The 23948-nt window shown below is 53.0% G+C and overlaps 1 protein-coding gene across 1 annotated transcript in view; it reads left to right on the top strand.

Moving 5' to 3' along the window:
- Window positions 1–23948, top strand: part of LOC142495218 (uncharacterized protein C3orf20-like) — an 82209-nt gene that overhangs the window by 38210 nt on the left and 20051 nt on the right. Inside the window, exons 12-16 of the mRNA XM_075600395.1 lie at window positions 704–857; window positions 1891–2131; window positions 20033–20134; window positions 21416–21746; window positions 22287–22406. Coding sequence (XP_075456510.1) covers window positions 704–857; window positions 1891–2131; window positions 20033–20134; window positions 21416–21746; window positions 22287–22406 — 948 coding nt within the window. The remainder of the gene's footprint in view (window positions 1–703; window positions 858–1890; window positions 2132–20032; window positions 20135–21415; window positions 21747–22286; window positions 22407–23948) is intronic.

Consider the following 23948-nt stretch of genomic DNA (forward strand, 5'->3'; position numbering starts at 1 on the left):
TTTCTTTAAATTGTGACAGTACAGTTCTACTGTTTCACTATTAACTATTTTAAATAATATATTATGAGGAGTTTATTCTGGCAAATATGGCATATAATTACCTGTAGGTTTGTAATGGGGAACCTCTGTTTTCTACAACAAGAACGTATAATCCAGCATTTCAATGTGTACATAGACCAGGAATTACCAACTCCAGTCATCGAGGGCCACCCACAGATCAGGTTTTTAAGGATATCCCGCAAACCGCCGGCGCACAACGGGCCGTCGGATTGCGAGTCCATGTTAATCTGTGGCGGTGAGCGTTGGATAAGCGGGTCCGATGTCGGATAATGCGTCCAGCCGACTGCATTATGCAGCGTCGCATAACCCGTTCCACACAATGGGGCCCGTTGGATACCGAGGATCACTTGTATTTAGGATGTTTCAGAAACTAAAGAACAAATAGTTACAAACCCCGCTGTGTGCATTAAACCTGAATGGACATGTTATGCTCTGATTTACTATGGAAAGGAGGTAGAAACTTGTTTCTGTGTCGTCTGAGAAGCGTGCGGATGTGCAGCCATTTTAGATGATCAACCCTGCTAACACTTTTCACACGGCTTAGCCATTCTCTTTTAGTAAAAAAAAACTTGATGGCCTAATTTATTCTTATGAAATGTCAACATTTCTGAAGCTTTACTTGTTTCATTTATTGTGGGAAAAGTCCATATTGGTTGCATTGGCAAAGACACTTGAAATCCCAGAGGAACATATCAGCCCTTCCAATGACTTCAATGCAGCCACCGAGCTCAGAAAGCTGCAGAGAAAGATCAGAAACATATTGGACGACTGGATGGAGCACTATCGCTTGGCTTCTGGTGAGTGAGAAAAGGTTATCCGGGACATACATTTGACACAAGGCAGAGATAAGGGTCATTCGGTTCCCCCAGTTTGGCCAGATTTAATTTTACCACAAAATCCCATTTGAAATCTGTAACCTTTTCCTGAGCCTCCTTAGGCCGCACGCATAGTGCCCGCGACCGGGCCGGGTTGACGCTAGCGCAAGTTATATTTCGCTTTGCAGTGGCGGCATACTGGCATTGGTTCAGGGGCTGTCACAAGGCGACAGCCCTTGAAAAATCAAATATTGCCAGCTTCCAAAGTTCACGACACGACGTCGCTCCATCGCATTGTCGCCGTCGCGCTTAATATAAGCGCATGCGGCGGTGGCAATGTATTTTTTTTGGACGACGTCGCATCGCCGTCGCGAGCACTATACGCACGGCCTTATTCTTGCTGAGTTCCATTGTGTCTAATACAAGCATGTTTGCCAGCCCTCGAAGCCACAGATACATTGTTCTTTCTGCTCGGTTCTATGTTTGCAAAGTCACAGTGATGACATTATTGGTGAAACAGATAAACATACATAGCTGATACGCCACAAGCCAGTGTTCCCTGAGAAAAACAAAGCATATTAGTGTTTCACTATACAAATAAGTCAGACCTGTACAGAAAGGAGATATAATCTTGCCAAGGAAACTGTTTACATTTTATCTTGACTGGCTATGTGGGACTGCAACTTTATAGCAGCAATCCCCACTAGAATGTATTTGTATTTTTAATAACCTGAACTGGGGGGTCTCAGGTTGCCAGCCTATTTCCTCATCCAAAAATCTCTCCGTTCCCAAGATATTTGCAGGACGGTACTCGGTCCAGCAATAAAAAGCCTCAATGACCGGATGTCAGTATTGTTCCCACCAGACATCGGGAAACAACTGTGCATATCCCACGAACCAGAGACTTTCCAGAGCTGAAATAACCAGTCTGAGTTTAGGGGGACCCTCTGGTTCAAATGGTGTATAGAAATAGTATGGATTGATGCTTTTTCAGATGAGATCTTTGCTTTCTCAGGTGTTGACTCCCCACATATTCAAAAGATGTCCGAAGCACCTCCAAGAACTTCAAGGAAGCGCAAGGTCCAGTCTGCCGCTGTGCTTCAAGTTACTGCACCTGCCCCAAAGTCGCAGCATGTCAAAGAGACAGATGAGGGTGAGCCGCCAGGTGCAGAAGGTCCTCTCCTGCTTGGACGTTTCCAATCGGCTCCTGCTCATAACATGCGGTGGGATACACCCCAAAGCTCCTACTCCCCCAGGTATGAATTTAAATGTATGTGTATTGCAGATCAAGAGATGTTAAAGTGAAACAATGTTTTGACCAAAGTTTAATAGTTCAGCTTTACATAAAATAAAAAGTCATACAAACCTGTAAATGGAAAATAACCTGTTATGACCAAAGAAATATTGACCACTTATAATTTTAACAAATGTTGACAAATATATGTAATGCAAGGCTTTCAATAAAAAAAAATACTGCACAAAAACTGGAACCACACCAAGTTTTAACATGGACATATGAGCAAGGAAACAGCACACAGCTTTTATATGACCAAAATATTAATCATTATGGTCAAAACATGGCATGATAAGAGAGGTGGCGGTGCACTGCCGGAAAAAACTCACCAAGGGTAAATTGAATTTAGTAGCACATTGACAGGATTAAAAAAACACTCTAACACGTTTCGCACCGGATGGGACTTTGTCAAAGAGTAATTTTTTTTTAAGCTGCTTGGATTGCCTCTTTTTAAAAAAAAAACAGACTACCGAGCATGTTTAAAGTAAATCTTGAGGAGGCTCACTCTTTGTTTATCTGAGATACTTTATGGAAGTCCCTTCCCCTGTTTACGCCTTTGGGAGAAGAAGCAGAACAATGAAGTTAATTAAAATATCGTTAGTGGGTGCGGAGCTGCTAGAGAGGAGGAGACAGCTGTGGGTTCGGAGCTGCTAGAGAGGAGGAGACAGCTGTGGGTTCGGAGCTGCTAGAGAGGAGGAGACAGCTGTGGGTTCGGCGCTGCTAGAGAGGAGGAGACAGCTGTGGGTTCGGAGCTGCTAGAGAGGAGGAGACAGCTGTGGGTTCGGAGCTGCTAGAGAGGAGGAGACAGCTGTGGGTGCGGAGCTGCTAGAGAGGAGGAGACAGCTGTGGGTGCGGAGCTGCTAGAGAGGAGGAGACAGCTGTGGGTTCGGAGCTGCTAGAGAGGAGGAGACAGCTGTGGGTTCGGAGCTGCTAGAGAGGAGGAGACAGCTGTGGGTTCGGAGCTGCTAGAGAGGAGGAGACAGCTGTGGGTTCAGAGCTGCTAGAGAAGAGGAGACAGCTGTGAGTGCGGAGCTGCTAGAGAGGAGGAGACAGCTGTGGGTGCGGAGTTGCTAGAGAGGAGGAGACAGCTGTGGGTGCGGAGCTGCTAGAGAGGAGGAGACAGCTGTGGGTTCGGAGCTGCTAGAGAGGAGGAGACAGCTGTGGTTTCGGAGCTGCTAGAGAGGAGGAGACAGCTGTGGGTTCAGAGCTGCTAGAGAGGAGGAGACAGCTGTGGGTTCGGAGCTGCTAGAGAGGAGGAGACAGCTGTGGGTGTGGAGCTGCTAGAGAGGAGAAGACAGCTGTGGGTGCGGAGCTGCTAGAGAGGAGGAGACAGCTGTGGGTTCGGAGTTGCTAGAGAGGAGGAGACAGCTGTGGGTTCAAAGCTGCTAGAGAGGAGGAGACAGCTGTGGGTTCGGAGCTGCTAGAGAGGAGGAGACAGCTGTGGGTGCGGAGCTGCTAGAGAGGAGGAGACAGCTGTGGGTTCAGAGCTGCTAGAGAGGAGGAGACAGCTGTGGGTGCGGAGCTGCTAGAGAGGAGGAGACAGCTGTGGGTGCGGAGCTGCTAGAGAGGAGGAGACAGCTGTGAGGGTGGAGCTGCTAGAGAGGAGGAGACAGCTGTGGGTTTGGAGCTGCTAGAGAGGAGGAGACAGCTGTGGGTGCGGAGCTGCTAGAGAGGAGGAGACAGCTGTAAGTGCGGAGCTGCTAGAGAGGAGGAGACAGCTGTGGGTTCGGAGCTGCTAGAGAGGAGACAGCTGTGGGTTCGGAGCTGCTAGAGAGGAGGAGACAGCTGTGAGTGCAGAGCTGCTAGAGAGGAGGAGACAGCTGTGGGTGCGGAGCTGCTAGAGAGCAGGAGACAGCTGTGGGTTCGGAGCTGCTAGAGAGGAGGAGACAGCTGTGGGTTCGGAGCTGCTAGAGAGGAGGAGACAGCTGTGGGTTCGGAGCTGCTAGAGAGGAGGAGACAGCTGTGGGTTCGGAGCTGCTAGAGAGGAGGAGACAGCTGTGGGTTCGGACTGCTAGAGAGGAGGAGACAGCTGTGGGTGCAGAGCTGCTAGAGAGGAGGAGACAGCTGTGGGTTCGGAGCTGCTAGAGAGGAGGAGACAGCTGTGGGTTCGGAGCTGCTAGAGAGGAGGAGACAGCTGTGGGTGCGGAGCTGCTAGAGAGGAGAAGACAGCTGTGGGTTCGGAGCTGCTAGAGAGGAGGAGACAGCTGTGGGTTCGGAGCTGCTAGAGAGGAGGAGACAGCTGTGGGTTCAGAGCTGCTAGAGAGGAGGAGACAGCTGTGGGTTCGGAGCTGCTAGAGAGGAGGAGACAGCTGTGGGTTCGGAGCTGCTAGAGAGGAGGAGACAGCTGTGGGTTCGGAGCTGCTAGAGAGGAGGAGACAGCTGTGGGTTCGGAGCTGCTAGAGAGGAGGAGACAGCTGTGGGTTCGGAGCTGCTAGAGAGGAGGAGACAGCTGTGGGTTCGGAGCTGCTAGAGAGGAGGAGACAGCTGTGGGTTCGGAGCTGCTAGAGAGGAGGAGACAGCTGTGGGTTCGGAGCTGCTAGAGAGGAGGAGACAGCTGTGGGTTCGGAGCTGCTAGAGAGGAGGAGACAGCTGTGGGTTCAGAGCTGCTAGAGAGGAGGAGACAGCTGTGGGTTCAGACTGCTAGAGAGGAGGAGACAGCTGTGGGTGCGGAGCTGCTAGAGAGGAGGAGACAGCTGTGGGTTCGGAGCTGCTAGAGAGGAGGAGACAGCTGTGGGTTCGGACTGCTAGAGAGGAGGAGACAGCTGTGGGTTCGGAGCTGCTAGAGAGGAGGAGACAGCTGTGGGTTCGGAGCTGCTAGAGAGGAGGAGACAGCTGTGGGTTCGGAGCTGCTAGAGAGGAGGAGACAGCTGTGGGTGCGGAGCTGCTGGAGAGGAGGAGACAGCTGTGGGTACGGAGCTGCTAGAGAGGAGAAAACAGCTGTGGGTTCGGACTGCTAGAGAGGAGGAGACAGCTGTGGGTTCGGAGCTGCTAGAGAGGAGGAGACAGCTGTGGGTTCGGAGCTGCTAGAGAGGAGGAGACAGCTGTGGGTTCAGAGCTGCTAGAGAGGAGGAGACAGCTGTGGGTGCGGAGCTGCTAGAGAGGAGGAGACAGCTGTGGGTTCGGAGCTGCTAGAGAGGAGACAGCTGTGGGTTTGGAGCTGCTAGAGAGGAGACAGCTGTGGGTTCGGAGCTGCTAGAGAGGAGGAGACAGCTGTGGGTGCGGAGCTGCTAGAGAGGAGGAGACAGCTGTGGGTTCAGACTGCTAGAGAGGAGGAGACAGCTGTGGGTGCGGAGCTGCTAGAGAGGAGGAGACAGCTGTGGGTGCAGAGCTGCTAGAGAGGAGGAGACAGCTGTGAGGGTGGAGCTGCTAGAGAGGAGGAGACAGCTGTGGGTTTGGAGCTGCTAGAGAGGAGGAGACAGCTGTGGGTGCGGAGCTGCTAGAGAGGAGGAGACAGCTGTAAGTGCGGAGCTGCTAGAGAGGAGGAGACAGCTGTGGGTTCGGAGCTGCTAGAGAGGAAACAGCTGTGGGTTCGGAGCTGCTAGAGAGGAGGAGACAGCTGTGAGTGCAGAGCTGCTAGAGAGGAGGAGACAGCTGTGGGTGCGGAGCTGCTAGAGAGCAGGAGACAGCTGTGGGTTCGGAGCTGCTAGAGAGGAGGAGACAGCTGTGGGTTCGGAGCTGCTAGAGAGGAGGAGACAGCTGTGGGTTCGGAGCTGCTACAGAGGAGGAGACAGCTGTGGGTTCGGAGCTGCTAGAGAGGAGGAGACAGCTGTGGGTTCGGACTGCTAGAGAGGAGGAGACAGCTGTGGGTGCAGAGCTGCTAGAGAGGAGGAGACAGCTGTGGGTTCGGAGCTGCTAGAGAGGAGGAGACAGCTGTGGGTTCGGAGCTGCTAGAGAGGAGGAGACAGCTGTGGGTGCGGAGCTGCTAGAGAGGAGAAGACAGCTGTGGGTTCGGAGCTGCTAGAGAGGAGGAGACAGCTGTGGGTTCGGAGCTGCTAGAGAGGAGGAGACAGCTGTGGGTTCAGAGCTGCTAGAGAGGAGGAGACAGCTGTGGGTTCGGAGCTGCTAGAGAGGAGGAGACAGCTGTGGGTTCGGAGCTGCTAGAGAGGAGGAGACAGCTGTGGGTTCGGAGCTGCTAGAGAGGAGGAGACAGCTGTGGGTTCGGAGCTGCTAGAGAGGAGGAGACAGCTGTGGGTTCGGAGCTGCTAGAGAGGAGGAGACAGCTGTGGGTTCGGAGCTGCTAGAGAGGAGGAGACAGCTGTGGGTTCGGAGCTGCTAGAGAGGAGGAGACAGCTGTGGGTTCGGAGCTGCTAGAGAGGAGGAGACAGCTGTGGGTTCGGAGCTGCTAGAGAGGAGGAGACAGCTGTGGGTTCAGAGCTGCTAGAGAGGAGGAGACAGCTGTGGGTTCAGACTGCTAGAGAGGAGGAGACAGCTGTGGGTGCGGAGCTGCTAGAGAGGAGGAGACAGCTGTGGGTTCGGAGCTGCTAGAGAGGAGGAGACAGCTGTGGGTTCGGACTGCTAGAGAGGAGGAGACAGCTGTGGGTTCGGAGCTGCTAGAGAGGAGGAGACAGCTGTGGGTTCGGAGCTGCTAGAGAGGAGGAGACAGCTGTGGGTTCGGAGCTGCTAGAGAGGAGGAGACAGCTGTGGGTGCGGAGCTGCTGGAGAGGAGGAGACAGCTGTGGGTACGGAGCTGCTAGAGAGGAGAAAACAGCTGTGGGTTCGGACTGCTAGAGAGGAGGAGACAGCTGTGGGTTCGGAGCTGCTAGAGAGGAGGAGACAGCTGTGGGTTCGGAGCTGCTAGAGAGGAGGAGACAGCTGTGGGTTCAGAGCTGCTAGAGAGGAGGAGACAGCTGTGGGTGCGGAGCTGCTAGAGAGGAGGAGACAGCTGTGGGTTCGGAGCTGCTAGAGAGGAGACAGCTGTGGGTTTGGAGCTGCTAGAGAGGAGACAGCTGTGGGTTCGGAGCTGCTAGAGAGGAGGAGACAGCTGTGGGTGCGGAGCTGCTAGAGAGGAGGAGACAGCTGTGGGTTCAGACTGCTAGAGAGGAGGAGACAGCTGTGGGTTCGGAGCTGCTAGAGAGGAGGAGACAGCTGTGGGTGCGGAGCTGCTAGAGAGGAAGAGACAGCTGTGGGTTCGGAGCTGCTAGAGAGGAGGAGACAGCTGTGGGTTCGGAGCTGCTAGAGAGGAGGAGACAGCTGTGGGTGCGGAGCTGCTAGAGAGGAGGAGACAGCTGTGGGTTCAGAGCTGCTAGAGAGGAGGAGACAGCTGTGGGTGCGGAGCTGCTAGAGAGGAGGAGACAGCTGTGGGTTCGGAGCTGCTAGAGAGGAGGAGACAGCTGTGGGTTCAGAGCTGCTAGAGAGGAGACAGCTGTGGGTTCGGAGCTGCTAGAGAGGAGGAGACAGCTGTGGGTTCGGAGCTGCTAGAGAGGAGGAGACAGCTGTGGGTTCGGAGCTGCTAGAGAGGAGGAGACAGCTGTGGGTGCGGAGCTGCTAGAGAGGAGGAGACAGCTGTGGGTGCGGAGCTGCTAGAGAGGAGGAGACAGCTGTGGGTTCGGAGCTGCTAGAGAGGAGGAGACAGCTGTGGGTTCGGAGCTGCTAGAGAGGAAGAGACAGCTGTGGGTTCGGAGCTGCTAGAGAGGAGGAGACAGCTGTGGGTTCGGAGCTGCTAGAGAGGAGGAGACAGCTGTGGGTTCGGACTGCTAGAGAGGAGGAGACAGCTGTGGGTTCGGAGCTGCTAGAGAGGAGGAGACAGCTGTGGGTTCGGAGCTGCTAGAGAGGAGGAGACAGCTGTGGGTTCGGAGCTGCTAGAGAGGAGGAGACAGCTGTGGGTTCGGACTGCTAGAGAGGAGGAGACAGCTGTGGGTTCGGAGCCGCTAGAGAGGAGGAGACAGCTGTGGGTTCGGAGCCGCTAGAGAGGAGGAGACAGCTGTGGGTTCGGAGCTGCTAGAGAGGAGGAGACAGCTGTGGGTTCGGAGCTGCTAGAGAGGAGGAGACAGCTGTGGGTTCGGAGCTGCTAGAGAGGAGGAGACAGCTGTGGGTTCGGAGCTGCAAGAGAGGAGGAGACAGCTGTGGGTGCGGAGCTGCTAGAGAGGAGGAGACAGCTGTGGGTGCGGAGCTGCTAGAGAGGAGGAGACAGCTGTGGGTTCGGAGCTGCTAGAGAGGAGGAGACAGCTGTGGGTTCTGAGCTGCTAGAGAGGAGGAGACATCTGTGGGTTCGGACTGCTAGAGAGGAGGAGACAGCTGTGAGTGCGGAGCTGCTAGAGAGGAGGAGACAGCTGTGAGTGCGGAGCTGCTAGAGAGGAGGAGACAGCTGTGAGTGCGGAGCTGCTAGAGAGGAGGAGACAGCTGTGGGTTCGGAGCTGCTAGAGAGGAGGAGACAGCTGTGGGTTCGGAGCTGCTAGAGAGGAGGAGACAGCTGTGGGTGCGGAGCTGCTAGAGAGGAGGAGACAGCTGTGGGTTCGGAGCTGCTAGAGAGGAGGAGACAGCTGTGGGTGCGGAGCTGCTGGAGAGGAGGAGACAGCTGTGGGTTTGGAGCTGCTAGAGAGGAGGAGACAGCTGTGGGTTCGGAGCTGCTAGAGAGGAGGAGACAGCTGTGGGTGCGGAGCTGCTAGAGAGGAGGAGACAGCTGTGGGTGCGGAGCTGCTAGAGAGGAGGAGACAGCTGTGGGTTCGGAGCTGCTAGAGAGGAGGAGACAGCTGTGGGTGCGGAGCTGCTAGAGAGGAGGAGACAGCTGTGGGTTCGGAGCTGCTAGAGAGGAGGAGACAGCTGTGGGTTCGGAGCTGCTAGAGAGGAGGAGACAGCTGTGGGTGCGGAGCTGCTAGAGAGGAGGAGACAGCTGTGGGTTCGGAGCTGCTAGAGAGGAGGAGAAAGCTGTGGGTTCGGAGCTGCTAGAGAGGAGGAGACAGCTGTGGGTTCGGAGCTGCTAGAGAGGAGACAGCTGTGGGTGCGGAGCTGCTAGAGAGGAGGAGACAGCTGTGGGTGCGGAGCTGCTAGAGAGGAGGAGACAGCTGTGGGTTCGGAGCTGCTAGAGAGGAGGAAACAGCTGTGGGTTCGGAGCTGCTAGAGAGGAGGAGACAGCTGTGGGTTCGGAGCTGCTAGAGAGGAGGAGACAGCTGTGGGTTCGGAGCTGCTAGAGAGGAGGAGACAGCTGTGGGTTCGGAGCTGCTAGAGAGGAGGAGACAGCTGTGGGTTCGGAGCTGCTAGAGAGGAGGAGACAGCTGTGGGTTCGGAGCTGCTAGAGAGGAGGAGACAGCTGTGGGTTCGGAGCTGCAAGAGAGGAGGAGACAGCTGTGGGTGCGGAGCTGTTAGAGAGGAGGAGACAGCTGTGGGTGCGGAGCTGCTAGAGAGGAGGAGACAGCTGTGGGTTCGGAGCTGCTAGAGAGGAGGAGACAGCTGTGGGTTCTGAGCTGCTAGAGAGGAGGAGACAGCTGTGGGTTCGGAGCTGCTAGAGAGGAGGAGACAGCTGTGGGTTCGGACTGCTAGAGAGGAGGAGACAGCTGTGAGTGCGGAGCTGCTAGAGAGGAGGAGACAGCTGTGAGTGCGGAGCTGCTAGAGAGGAGGAGACAGCTGTGGGTTCGGAGCTGCTAGAGAGGAGGAGACAGCTGTGGGTACGGAGCTGCTAGAGAGGAGGAGACAGCTGTGAGTGTGGAGCTGCTAGAGAGGAGGAGACAGCTGTGAGTGCGGAGCTGCTAGAGAGGAGGAGACAGCTGTGAGTGCGGAGCTGCTAGAGAGGAGGAGACAGCTGTGAGTGCGGAGCTGCTAGAGAGGAGGAGACAGCTGTGGGTTCGGAGCTGCTAGAGAGGAGGAGACAGCTGTTAGTGCGGAGCTGCTAGAGAGGAGGAGACAGCTGTGGGTGCGGAGCTGCTAGAGAGGAGGAGACAGCTGTGAGTGCGGAGCTGCTAGAGAGGAGGAGACAGCTGTGGGTTCGGAGCTGCTAGAGAGGAGGAGACAGCTGTGGGTGCGGAGCTGCTAGAGAGGAGGAGACAGCTGTGGGTTCGGAGCTGCTAGAGAGGAGGAGACAGCTGTGGGTTCGGAGCTGCTAGAGAGGAGGAGACAGCTGTGGGTGCGGAGCTGCTAGAGAGGAGGAGACAGCTGTGAGTGCGGAGCTGCTAGAGAGGAGGAGACAGCTGTGGGTTCGGAGCTGCTAGAGAGGAGGAGACAGCTGTGAGTGCGGAGCTGCTAGAGAGGAGGAGACAGCTGTGGGTGCGGAGCTGCTAGAGAGGAGGAGACAGCTGTGAGTGCGGAGCTGCTAGAGAGGAGGAGACAGCTGTGGGTTCGGAGCTGCTAGAGAGGAGGAGACAGCTGTGGGTGCGGAGCTGCTAGAGACGAGGAGACAGCTGTGGGTTCGGAGCTGCTAGAGAGGAGGAGACAGCTGTGGGTGCGGAGCTGCTAGAGAGGAGGAGACAGCTGTGGGTGCGGAGCTGCTAGAGAGGAGGAGACAGCTGTGGGTTCGGAGCTGCTAGAGAGGAGGAGACACCTGTGGGTGCGGAGCTGCTAGAGAGGAGGAGACAGCTGTGGGTTCAGAGCTGCTAGAGAGGAGGAGACAGCTGTGGGTTCGGAGCTGCTAGAGAGGAGGAGACAGCTGTGGGTGCGGAGCTGCTAGAGAGGAGGAGACAGCTGTGGGTTCGGAGCTGCTAGAAAGGAGGAGACAGCTTTGAGTGCGGAGCTGCTAGAGAGGAGGAGACAGCTGTGGGTGCGGAGCTGCTAGAGAGGAGGAGACAGCTGTGGGTTCAGACTGCTAGAGAGGAGGAGACAGCTGTGGGTTCGGAACTGCTAGAGAGGAGGAGACAGCTGTGGGTGCGGAGCTGCTAGAGAGGAGGAGACAGCTGTGGGTTCGGAGCTGCTAGAGAGGAGGAGACAGCTGTGGGTTCGGAGCTGCTAGAGAGGAGACAGCTGTGAGTGCGGAGCTGCTAGAGAGGAGGAGACAGCTGTGGGTGCGGAGCTGCTAGAGAGGAGGAGACAGCTGTGGGTTCGGAGCTGCTAGAGAGGAGGAGACAGCTGTGGGTTCGGAGCTGCTAGAGAGGAGGAGACAGCTGTGGGTTCGGACTGCTAGAGAGGAGGAGACAGCTGTGAGTGCGGAGCTGCTAGAGAGGAGGAGACAGCTGTGGGTGCGGAGCTGCTAGAGAGGAGGAGACAGCTGTGGGTGCGGAGCTGCTAGAGAGGAGGAGACAGCTGTGGGTTCGGAGCTGCTAGAGAGGAGACAGCTGTGGGTTCGGAGCTGCTAGAGAGGAGACAGCTGTGGGTTCTGACATTTCATGTGTTACCCACAGCTATTGGCAATGTACCATTTTATTTCAACATACCTTTTAAGGTTCTACTTAAAGTTTGAATAAATAAAGTTAAACATTTAATTAGAAACTTAAAACTGTGTGTACAAATTAGTGGGCCATTACATGACTTCAAAAGTTCAATGATGGCAAAATATTCCAAAGAACGTATTTATTCTGTTATTGTATAATTTTCTCATTCTTATAACTGATTTCTGAAAAGATGCAACAAATACACGTTTTCATTCTCCGTGGACATTAGACTTCTAGTGCGATGAGTGCAGTAACTTAATTATCACCATTTGTATGTATGCAGATGACACATGTATGCAGATGACACAATCCTATATGCACACAGCCATAGCCTCTCTGACCTTGAACAAATACTTCAGTCTGACTTTTTGAGACTCGAAAACTGGATTTCCCAAAACAAACTGTTTTTAAACACTGACAAGACTGTAACAATGGTATTTGGGACCAAGACTAAATTTTTAAAGCTTCCAGCGACTGAGCTCCACATTTGAACTAACGCTAACACCACCCTAACACCTGTTAGTAGTTTTAATTACCTGGGCATATGGTTTGACTCCCACTTAACATTCGGGATGCACATTGATACTCTGACAACCAAGACCTATGCCAAACTAGGGGTACTTTACAGGAACAAATCCTCCCTAAGTCTCCTGGTCAGAAAACGTATCGCACAGCAGATGCTAATGCCAATTATTTACTATGGAGACATAGTATATGGCTCGGCAACTCAATCCCACCTTAGCAAACTTGACACCCTCTACAATTCAATTTGTCGTTTTGTTCTCCAATGCAACTATAACACACATCACTGCGAAATGCTCAAAGAACTAGATTGGTCATCACTCGAGTCTAGGCGCAAAGTTCACGTTTCCTGTCTTGCCTTCAAATACTTTCTGGGCAAGCTACCCACCTATCTGAACAAGCTCCTCACCCCTACCACTTGCAGCACTTATCATCTGAGATCTGACTCCAAAAGACTGTTCATGGTCCCAAGGCTCAACAAAGTATCCGGCCGCTCCTCCTCCTGTTACCGTGCACCCCAAAACTGGAACAACCTACCGGAGACTCTCACATCCACCACCAGTTTAAGTTCTTTCAAAACTAAGGCTGTCTCACATTTTAATCTGGTCTGTAATTGTTACATAAGCCTATAATATACATCTTCTCTAACTGTGCATGCAATGTATTGTATATAATGTATACCCTGTTCATTTATGTAACTGTATTTGTAACCATGTATTATTTGTCATATTAACTATGCCCAGGACATACTTGAAAACAAGAGGTAACTCTCAATGTATTACTTCCTGGTAAAACATTTTTATCTTAATATATAAAATCGAATGGTTAGTGAGGTTAGTGCTATCTGCGGTGAATCTGATTGGTCCGTGGCCACCCGGACTCTCATTGGCCAAGAGGTACGCCCCACTGTGAGGTACGCCCCACTGTGACACACACACCCTCCCATAGTCAGCCTCCCACACGACTCTCATTGGTCAAAAGGTACAGTGACATCACTGACACACACCTCCTTCACTCTCACACACTTGCAGTGACACCATACGGCCAGAACCTCTGAGGACTCCTTGGTAAATTGACATATCACACTGTCACCCCCACACTCACCCCTGTCTACACACACACACACACACACACACACACACAATCACTGTCATCCCACAAGTCTGAGTCATGCTGTCACCTGAGTTGTCACCTGTCATCCGTGTACACACACACTCACACTGTCACCCCCACACTCACACTCAACCCTGTACACACACACTCAGTGTCATCCCACAACTCAGACTCACGCTGTCACCCCGTGTAACAAACACACACACATCACACACATTCACACTCACCCCTGTCAAACAACAACTCACAATCATGTCACCCCTGTCTACACAGTCACTCACACTCACCTCTGTCATCCCACAACTCAGTAATGCTGTCACCCCTGTGTATACTGCTCTCTGTCATCACACAACTCAGTAATGCTGTCACCCCTGTGTATACACTGCTCTCACCAGTGTACACACAGCTCTCTGTCAACACACAACTGAGTAATGCTGTCACCCCTGTATATACACTGCTCTCACCACAGTGTATACACTGCCATGGCCGCACATTACCTTAATTCTCCCTCCGCAACGGCCCGCCCATTACCTTAATTGTCCCTCCGCAACGGCCCGCACACTCATGCTATGCCGTGGATTTTTGTAATTAAATTATCCCGATGGCCGCCACGCTTCTCCATCACCACACATGACCGTCACAAAACTGACGCCCATTAACTTAATTCTCCCTCCGCACACACATTACCTTAAACACTCATGATATGGCGTGGCACTCTCCGCAACTGCATGGCTTGCAAGCACATGGCCGCCGCACACATTACACCGGCCGCCAGTCACTTTAAATACATGGCCGCCCAACACAAATCTCTCTGCACATGGCCGTCTAAACCGCCAAACTCCGCAACTGCATATTCCAGCGCCCGCCGTACCTTTCAATACATGCCCGTGCAACATGCCCGTCTAAACCGCCACCCTCACCTACAATTCAGTCCTTTTACTATTCCCGCCCGTACCTTCACCTATGCAGTCTTTTTAAAATGGCCGACAAACTCACTTACTATTCAAATAAATATATATTGAAACAATGGCGTGCGCCCCTACCTTCACCCGCCCTTACCTTTCAATACCTACTGTTAATTAAATTTACAAAATGGACAGCCAAGTAACTTACAATTCAAATACATGTATATTAAAAATATTCAGTCCTTTTACTATTCCCGCCAAAACCTTCACCTACGCAGTCTTTATTACATTTTTTAAATGGCCGACAAACTCACTTACTTATTAAAATAAATATATATTTCAACAATGGCGCGCGCACGTTCACCTACCCAGTCTACAATTCTTATGTTTACCTCAATAAATACTTAGTACATCATCACCACAATTATTACATTTGCGCATTCACTATAACAGCCACCCTTCACCTACGCACTGTCAATTTCATTTACTAAATGTCAGCCTTCACCTACGCACTGTCAATTACATTTATACAATGCCAGATACACCAACTTACTATATGTACATTACATACACATTGCACTATCTTCCCCTTTGCCAATGTATTTTTTTTATCCATTAATATTATTATTACATTAATTTCTGTGCAGAAAATCTTATTTATGTACATTGCATACACATTACACTATGTCCCGCTTTGGTATTTTTTCATATTATCCATTCATACAATGTTTTCATTTGTTTTCTTTCTTTCATAGCCGCTATAATATTTTTCTATTATATTACCCCCGCTTTGCTAAAAATGTATTTTTATCCATTCTTACTATCTTTACATTTCTTTACTTTCTTTCATATCCGCTACACTTTTTATCATTTACATTACCTTCATAACATCACCCGCTCTTCGCGATTTTATCTACAAATAGCCATCATACTTTCTTTTTCCTTCAACATTGCTTCATTCACACATCAAGTACATACTTTTACATCTACCAATGTGCTCCGCACGCCAATCTCTGTATGCGCTCCGCAGCCATCACTTTCACCATAACCTCATGCACAACACGCATGTGCGCCAAATTAAAACTTTATTTAAACAAAAAATATAAAAATTTTCATGACTGCAATTTAATACATCCATTTTTAAACAAATTTACATTTTATTTGCATATTACAACAATTTATGTCAATCATTAAGATCATTAACACATATTATTAACTCTTTATGCCTGCAATGTACTACATCACTTTACTGTTAACACTTTAACACTATCATTTACAAATCACATACACACTCACTCTTTCTTCACAACACACCCCTCCCCACACATCCTTCCTCTTCCCACTCCCCCCCCACCCACCCACCCACCCTTCCACCCTTCCTCTTCCCACCCACCCTTCCACCCTTCCTCTTCCCACCCACCCACCCTTCCACCCTTCCTCTTCCCACCCACCCACCCTTCCACCCTTCCTCTTCCCACCCACCCACCCTTCCACCCTTCCTCTTCCCACCCACCCACCCTTCCACCCTTCCTCTTCCCACCCACCCACCCTTCCACACTTCCTCTTCCCACCCACCCACCCTTCCACCCTTCCTCTTCCCACCCACCCACCCTTCCTCTTCCCACCCACCCACCCTTCCTCTTCCCACCCACCCACCCTTCCACCCTTCCTCTTCCCACCCACCCTTCCACCCTTCCTCTTCCCACCCACCCACCCTTCCACCCTTCCTCTTCCCACCCACCCACCCTTCCACCCTTCCTCTTCCCACCCACCCACCCTTCCACCCTTCCTCTTCCCACCCACCCACCCTTCCACCCTTCCTCTTCCCACCCACCCACCCTTCCACCCTTCCTCTTCCCACCCACCCACCCTTCCTCTTCCCACCCACCCTTCCACCCTTCCTCTTCCCACCCACCCACCCTTCCACCCTTCCTCTTCCCACCCTCCCACCCTTCCTCTTCCCACCCACCCACCCTTCCACCCTTCCTCTTCCCACCCACCCTTCCTCTTCCCACCCACCCACCCTTCCTCTTCCCACCCACCCTTCCTCTTCCCACCCACCCACCCTTCCTCTTCCCACCCACCCACCCTTCCACCCTTCCTCTTCCCACCCACCCACCCTTCCACCCTTCCTCTTCCCACCCACCCACCCTTCCACCCTTCCTCTTCCCACCCACCCACCCTTCCACCCTTCCTCTTCCCACCCACCCACCCTTCCACCCTTCCTCTTCCCACCCACCCACCCTTCCACCCTTCCTCTTACCACCCACCCACCCTTCCACCCTTCCTCTTCCCACCCACCCACCCTTCCACCCTTCCTCTTCCCACCCTTCCACCCTTCCTCTTCCCACCCACCCACCCTTCCACCCTTCCTCTTCCCACCCACCCACCCTTCCCACCCACCCTTCCACCCTTCCTCTTCCCACCCACCCTTCCTCTTCCCACCCACCCACCCTTCCACCCTTCCTCTTCCCACCCACCCACCCTTCCACCCTTCCTCTTCCCACCCACCCTTCCTCTTCCCCTTCCCACCCACCCTTCCACCCTTCCTCTTCCCCTTCCCACCCACCCTTCCACCCTTCCTCTTCCCCTTCCCACCCACCCTTCCACCCTTCCTCTTCCCCTTCCCACCCACCCTTCCACCCTTCCTCTTCCCCTTCCCACCCACCCTTCCTCTTCCCCTTCCCACCCACCCTTCCACCCTTCCTCTTCCCCTTCCCACCCACCCTTCCACCCTTCCTCTTCCCCTTCCCACCCACCCTTCCTCTTCCCCTTCCCACCCACCCTTCCACCCTTCCTCTTCCCACCCACCCACCCTTCCTCTTCCCACCCACCCACCCTTCCTCTTCCCACCCACCCACCCTTCCTCTTCCCACCCACCCACCCTTCCACCCTTCCTCTTCCCACCCACCCACCCTTCCTCTTCCCACCCACCCACCCTTCCACCCTTCCTCTTCCCACCCACACACCCTTCCACCCTTCCTCTTCCCACCCACCCTTCCTCTTCCCACCCACCCACCCTTCCTCTTCCCACCCACCCACCCTTCCTCTTCCCACCCACCCTTCCACCCTTCCTCTTCCCACCCACCCACCCTTCCACCCTTCCTCTTCCCACCCACCCACCCTTCCACCCTTCCTCTTCCCACCCACCCACCCTTCCACCCTTCCTCTTCCCACCCACCCTTCCACCCTTCCTCTTCCCACCCACCCACCCTTCCACCCTTCCTCTTCCCACCCACCCACCCTTCCACCCTTCCTCTTCCCACCCACCCACCCTTCCACCCTTCCTCTTCCCACCCACCCACCCTTCCACCCTTCCTCTTCCCACCCACCCACCCTTCCACCCTTCCTCTTCCCACCCACCCACCCTTCCTCTTCCCACCCACCCACCCTTCCTCTTAACCCTTCCTCTTCCCACCAACCCACCCACCCTTCCTCTTCCCACCCACCCTTCCTCTTCCCACCCACCCTTCATCTTCTCACCCACCCACCCACCCTTCCTCTTCCCACCCACCCACCCTTCCTCTTCCCACCCACCCTTCCTCTTCCCACCCACCCACCCACCCTTCCTCTTCCCACCCACCCTTCCTCTTCCCACCCACCCTTCCTCTTCCCACCCACCCACCCTTCCTCTTCCCACCCACCCACCCTTCCTCTTCCCACCCACCCTTCCTCTTCCCACCCACCCTTCCCACCCACCCACCCTTCCTCTTCCCACCCACCCTTCCTCTTCCCACCCACCCACCCTTCCTCTTCCCACCCACCCTTCCTCTTCCCACCCACCCACCCTTCCTCTTAACAACCACCCACCCTTCCTCTTCCCACCCACCCACCCTTCCTCTTCCCACCCACCCACCCTTCCTCTTCCCACCCACCCTTCCTCTTCCCACCCACCCTTCCTCTTCCCACCCACCCACCCACCCTCTTCCCACCCACCCACCCTTCCTCTTCCCACCCAACCACCCTTCCTCTTCCCACCCAAACACCCACCCTTCCTCTTCCCACCCACCCACACACCCACCCTCTTCCCACCCACCCACACACCCACCCTTCCTCTTAACACCCACCCACCCACACACCCACCCTTCCTCTTCCCACCCACCCACCCACACTTCCTCTTCCCACCCACCCACACACCCACCCTCTTCCCACCCACCCACACACCCACCCTTCCTCTTAACACCCACCCACCCACACACCCACCCTTCCTCTTCCCACCCACCCACCCATCCTCTTCCCACCCACCCTTCCTCTTCCCACCCACACACCCACCCTTCCTCTTCCCACCCACCTTCCCACCCACCCTTCCCACCCACCCACACACCCACCCTTCCCACCCACCCACACACCCACCCTTCCTCTTCCCACCCACCCACCCTTCCCACCCACCCACACACCCACCCTTCCTCTTCCCACCCACCCACCCTTCCTCTTCCCACCCACCCACCCTTCCTCTTCCCACCCACACACCCACCCTTCCTCTTCCCACCCACCCACCCACACACCCACCCTTCCTCTTCCCACCCACCCACACACCCACCCTTCCTCTTCCCACCCACCCACCCACACACCCTTCCTCTTCCCACCCACCCACACACCCACCCTTCCTCTTCCCACCCACCCACACACCCACCCTTCCTCTTCCCACCCACCCACACACCCACCCTTCCTCTTCCCACCCACCCACACACCCACCCTTCCTCTTCCCACCCACCCACACACCCACCCTTCCTCTTCCCACCCACCCACACACCCACCCTTCCTCTTCCCACCCACCCACACACCCACCCTTCCTCTTCCCACCCACCCACACACCCACCCTTCCTCTTCCCACCCACCCACACACCCACCCTTCCTCTTCCCAACCTTCCTCTTCACAACCACCCTTCCTCTTCACCCCCACCCACCCTTCCTCTTCACCCCCACCCACCCTTCCTCTTCACCCCCACCCACCCTTCCCACCCACCCACACTCCCACCCTTCCTCTTCCCACCCACCCACACGCCCCCACCCACCCACACACCCACCCTTCCTCTTCCCACCCACCCACCCTTCCTCTTCCCACCCACCCACCCTTCCTCTTCCCACACACCCACCCTTCCTCTTCCCACCCACCCACACACCCACCCTTCCTCTTCCCACCCACCCACACACCCACCCTTCCTCTTCCCACCCACCCACACACCCTTCCTCTTCCCACCCACCCACACACCCACCCTTCCTCTTCCCACCCACCCACACACCCACCCTTCCTCTTCCCACCCACCCACACACCCACCCTTCCTCTTCCCACCCACACACCCACCCTTCCTCTTCCCACCCACCCACACACCCACCCTTCCTCTTCCCACCCACCCACACACCCACCCTTCCTCTTCCCACCCACCTACCCACACACCCACCCTTCCTCTTCCCACCCACCCACACACCCACCCTTCCTCTTCCCAACCTTCCTCTTCACAACCACCCTTCCTCTTCACCCCCACCCACCCTTCCTCTTCACCCCCACCCTTCCTCTTCACCCCCACCCACCCTTCCTCTTCCCACACCCCCACCCACCCACCCTTCCTCTTCCCACACCCCCACCCACCCTTCCTCTTCCCAAACCCCCACCCACCCTTCCTCTTCCCAAACCCCCACCCACCCTTCCTCTTCCCAAACCCCCACCCACCCTTCCTCTTCCCACCCACCCTTCCTCTTCCCACCCACCCACCCTTCCTCTTCACACAATCCCACCCACCCTTCCTCTTACCACACCCCCACCCACCCAACCTTCCTCTTCCCCCACCCCCACCCACCCTTCCTCTTCCCACACCCCCACACAACCAACCTTCCTTTTCACACACCCCCACCCACCCACCCTTCATCTTCCCACACCCTCACCCACCCTTCCTCTTCACACACCCCCACCCAAAAACCCTTCTTCCCACACCACCACTAAACAACATTAAAAAAAAAAATCGATTCACATTCCGGGCAACGCCGGGTCTATCAGCTAGTAAATAAATAAATAAATTTGTATCCTTGCAGACCCTACTCTTTCCGAAGTGTGAATGTCAAGCAAGACAAGAGCCCTGCTGAGTCAAGCATCAGTAAGAATGTGCCTGGGTCACATATCCTCAGCAAATCGGGGTAAGGTGGTGCAAAAATAACTGTATATGCCATGCTCTGATTGTGTCATGCCAGATAGCACTGGGGGGTTTGTTTGCCTTCCTCTGGATCAAAATAATGCAAATTTAACATAGGATGGACATATGTCTTTTTTCAACCTTATCTACTATGTAACAATGCTGGTCTACACCAACACCTAAATGCCTGTAATATAATGGGGTGGGTTTAATAGCTCTGGGGCATCTGCCTCTCGTATGTTAATAAGCGATTACTCTATTTCTAGAAGTACCGGCAGAAAAGCACAGCGGGACTGTTCTGATTTTGGGAATCCCAGAAGCACACTCATCAATTCATATAAATCATGACAACAATGTACTATATAGCAGGGGAGCACAATCTTTCTGCGCTGCGCCCCCCTGCCTGCTCTCCCCCAGTGTTGCGCCCCCCCTTACCCTAAATCCAGCGTGAAATGATGATCATTTGATGCCGCGTTGCCATGGCGACGCGTGGCCCGAAGCCGGCAGAATTTATGTGAGTTACAGTGGCCTCGCACTGAAGAGTGTGGGGCCTCTGTAACCGCCTCGCCCCCCAAAAAAATCTTGCGCACCCCTGGTATATAGCACTGCCAGTGTGTGTAGCATTGCACAATGGATTTTTACCCAAAGAGCTCACAGTTAAATTAGGATATGTTTGCTAAACCACCAGGAGTTAATACTGCTATTCAGGTTGGCTTCTCCCACTTTGAAGATGGCACCTTTACCTGTGTCCCAATTAAATTCCCAGGTCGATTGAAATATCAGCGTTTCTTAATGTGTGAATGTTTCCATCAAAATGTTAAATAAGTGAAGTAAGAGTTTACCTATTGCCTTTTTTTTTTTTTAAATATAAAGAACACTAAAAAAATCTCTGTTATAAAGTAAGATTACACCCTCCATGATTTGTGTAGATATAGAGCTCACTACATGGCAGCTCATTGAGGGCGAAAGTTCAGGTGTTTATTCAGCTCTCCAATTACTATACACTGTTTTCCACCTGATGATGATGATGATGATGCCTTGCGAATAAACTCCAGATGAAGTGGTTCTCTGTCACCACCTCCAAGTGGATGCTGACGAGCGCTGTACATTCCCAATGTCTTCGAGAATTTCTTAAGTGATATCAGAGTGTTCGGGGCAATATAGAGCATTTTGATTAATTATTGTTAGAGTACTAATGAATGAAACATCTTGATTTGTTATGGTCCCAAATAAAACTTTTTTTTTTTTTTTTAATATTATTTTACCTGCTTTTAATATTCTGAAGGATCCTAGCAGTCCCTTCAGTTCCTCTGCTGTCTCTTGGACAAGACCATGAGAAGCTGTGGCACATGTCACATCACACCTGCCCTGCTGTCCTACAGAGAATGATGCTGGGTGAAGAAGGCAGGCTATGCAGGTGTAGCAATCATCAGATTCCCTATGTCACAGACTTAGAGTACGACCAGCTGATTAGCAACCAGATGTCGTCTGTGGAACAGATCACTGTGGTGTGTGTTGTGTCTTCATCACTGGATTCAGAGGAAGATCAGAGGAAGGATGTGTTGGAACAGTTGTATGGGAAAAGGAACCGATACAGAAGTATGCCTTGCATGCAGGTATGTACGTCCTGTCATAAGAACCTACCACAGGTTATATATCCAAACATCCAACCACTTCAGTGACTGAGCACTAATCTCTGATGGAGCAGAAAAACATTGTATAAATACAATGTTAAGAGTGTGAAAAATACACACTCTTACACAGCTGCAGAGTAATCAATATACAGCTGGAAGACTGTAGGACCTACTGCCAAAAGTAAGACCACTAAATATCTTGCAAATTGGGGGTTCCCAAAGCTTCAAGTGCTGCAGCTCAGTGCCAGAGAGTCCTCTCCTTCTTCATATAAGAGCAATTAGGACATGAGTTACTGATGCACATATAGGAGTTGTGTGTATCTATTCCAGTCTTATTCCACGTTATTTTATTTGTAAAAACAGATGCGGATATAATCTGTCTTATTAAACCTTTTAAATAAAGGGGGAGGGGGGAGTGTGAGGAGGTTTGCATTGATTTAAACCCCATAGATCATCATCTCCTGTTATGTGCAGAACGCTTTATTGTCCCGTTTGTAATACTGGGGCACTGTGTTACTGCAGAGCCGCCTGGACTCCTTCCGCCTGCTGAAGTATGACATCAACTCGTCCAGTGAACTCCCGGGTCACATGGGTTCCCCGCTGCTGGTGCAAAGGCACAATGCTGCTCCTGGCATGTTCCTGGTATGTATCATTGGGATTATATAGCCCCAACAGTGTACGCAGTGCTTTAAAAAATAACAATACAGTGGGGATAAGTGCAACACGTATAGGACAACATAAGGCAAAGGGAGACCCTGCCCCAAACAGCTTACCATCTAAATATGTCTTAAGTATCAACTTAAGCAAATGTCCTCATTAGAAACTGCAGTAAGCGGCTCACCACTGTGCTATGTGGACTCATTCCTACCTTACATATTATAAAGCATTATGCAGTAAAGGATTTTTGCAGACCACGTCAAGGTCATTGACAGCTGCATCTCAGGACTTGCTATTTAGAGATGCTGCTGTGAATGACCAGTCTAGTAAGACGTCTTCCTCACATTAGGGCTGGGACCCGCTGCGCCCGGCGGCGCGGGCGGCTGCACGGGCTTTCCCCACCAGCAGGGGAATCCTCCCGAGCCGGTCCCGGTCCTCCCTGGCTGCACAGCTCACTACACGCTGTGACGCGTCAGCCGCTACGGGATACAAGAGAATTGTAATCCATAGCTTCGACGCGTCACATGGTGTGGCTGTGAGCCAATGAGGAGGGGAGGCTTCGGGAGGAGGAGAGGCTTCGGGGAGCGGGGAGGAGTGTGGAGGGAAAGCAGTGTGAGTTCCTGTCTGTGTGTATGTGTGAGTGCCTGTCTGACCCTGACTTATGAGAAAATATCTACATGATTTGTCATGTTGGATGTAGTATTGGGGTTCTCTGTCTTTTGTTTATAGCTTGTCACATACCCAGCAGCCCTCCTTTTTGACATGAATATATATGGTGGTGGGTCTGGGGTTTGAGCTCACAGGATTTGTGGTTGTAAACAGAACAAGTTCACGAATTGTCCACAGGGGGACACTATTAACCGGGTGGGATTATTTCACCAATTCTTGAGCATTATTTAATGGTGCAGTCACAGTTAGCTATGTACAGTATGTATAGCTTTATTTATATAGCCCCATCCAGGTACAAAGCGCTTCACAGCAGTTATACACGTGACATAATAATATAACACATAATGAGAATAAGCGCTTTAGACATAAAAGTAACAATAGGAAAACGAGTCCCTGCCCCGAAGAGCTTACAATCTACTTGGTAAGTGGGGAGAACTTACACAGACAGTAGGGTGTGTTCTGGTAAGTGTGTCTGCAAGGGGCCACGGTCAGTGCATGAGATATCTAGTGTCAGCCAGCGGAGCTACACATATGCTTTGTTAAAGAGGTCTGTTTTAAGGATCGTCCTAAAGGTGGAGAGAGAGGGTGCTAGTCAGAGGTACATATGTATATATGTATTGCAGTTGTAACAAAGCGCTCGCCCATGTAACACACCTACTAAAGTTAGTGAGTTATTCATATTATAAAAATTGCCTAATAACTCTACAAATGTAGTTCTGAAAGCTTAATAGTGTAATCCAGCGGTGTGCAAACCCCCCGTGCCTGCGCCCCCACTACTTGCTCCCACCTCGGTCGTGCCCCCCCCTCATATCTAATGATGCGTCAACTGACGCTGCGGCGTCATGTGACGCACATCAC

The sequence above is a fragment of the Ascaphus truei genome, chromosome 5, assembly GCF_040206685.1.
Source record: "Ascaphus truei isolate aAscTru1 chromosome 5, aAscTru1.hap1, whole genome shotgun sequence".
In the NCBI taxonomy this organism is placed as follows: domain Eukaryota; kingdom Metazoa; phylum Chordata; class Amphibia; order Anura; family Ascaphidae; genus Ascaphus; species Ascaphus truei.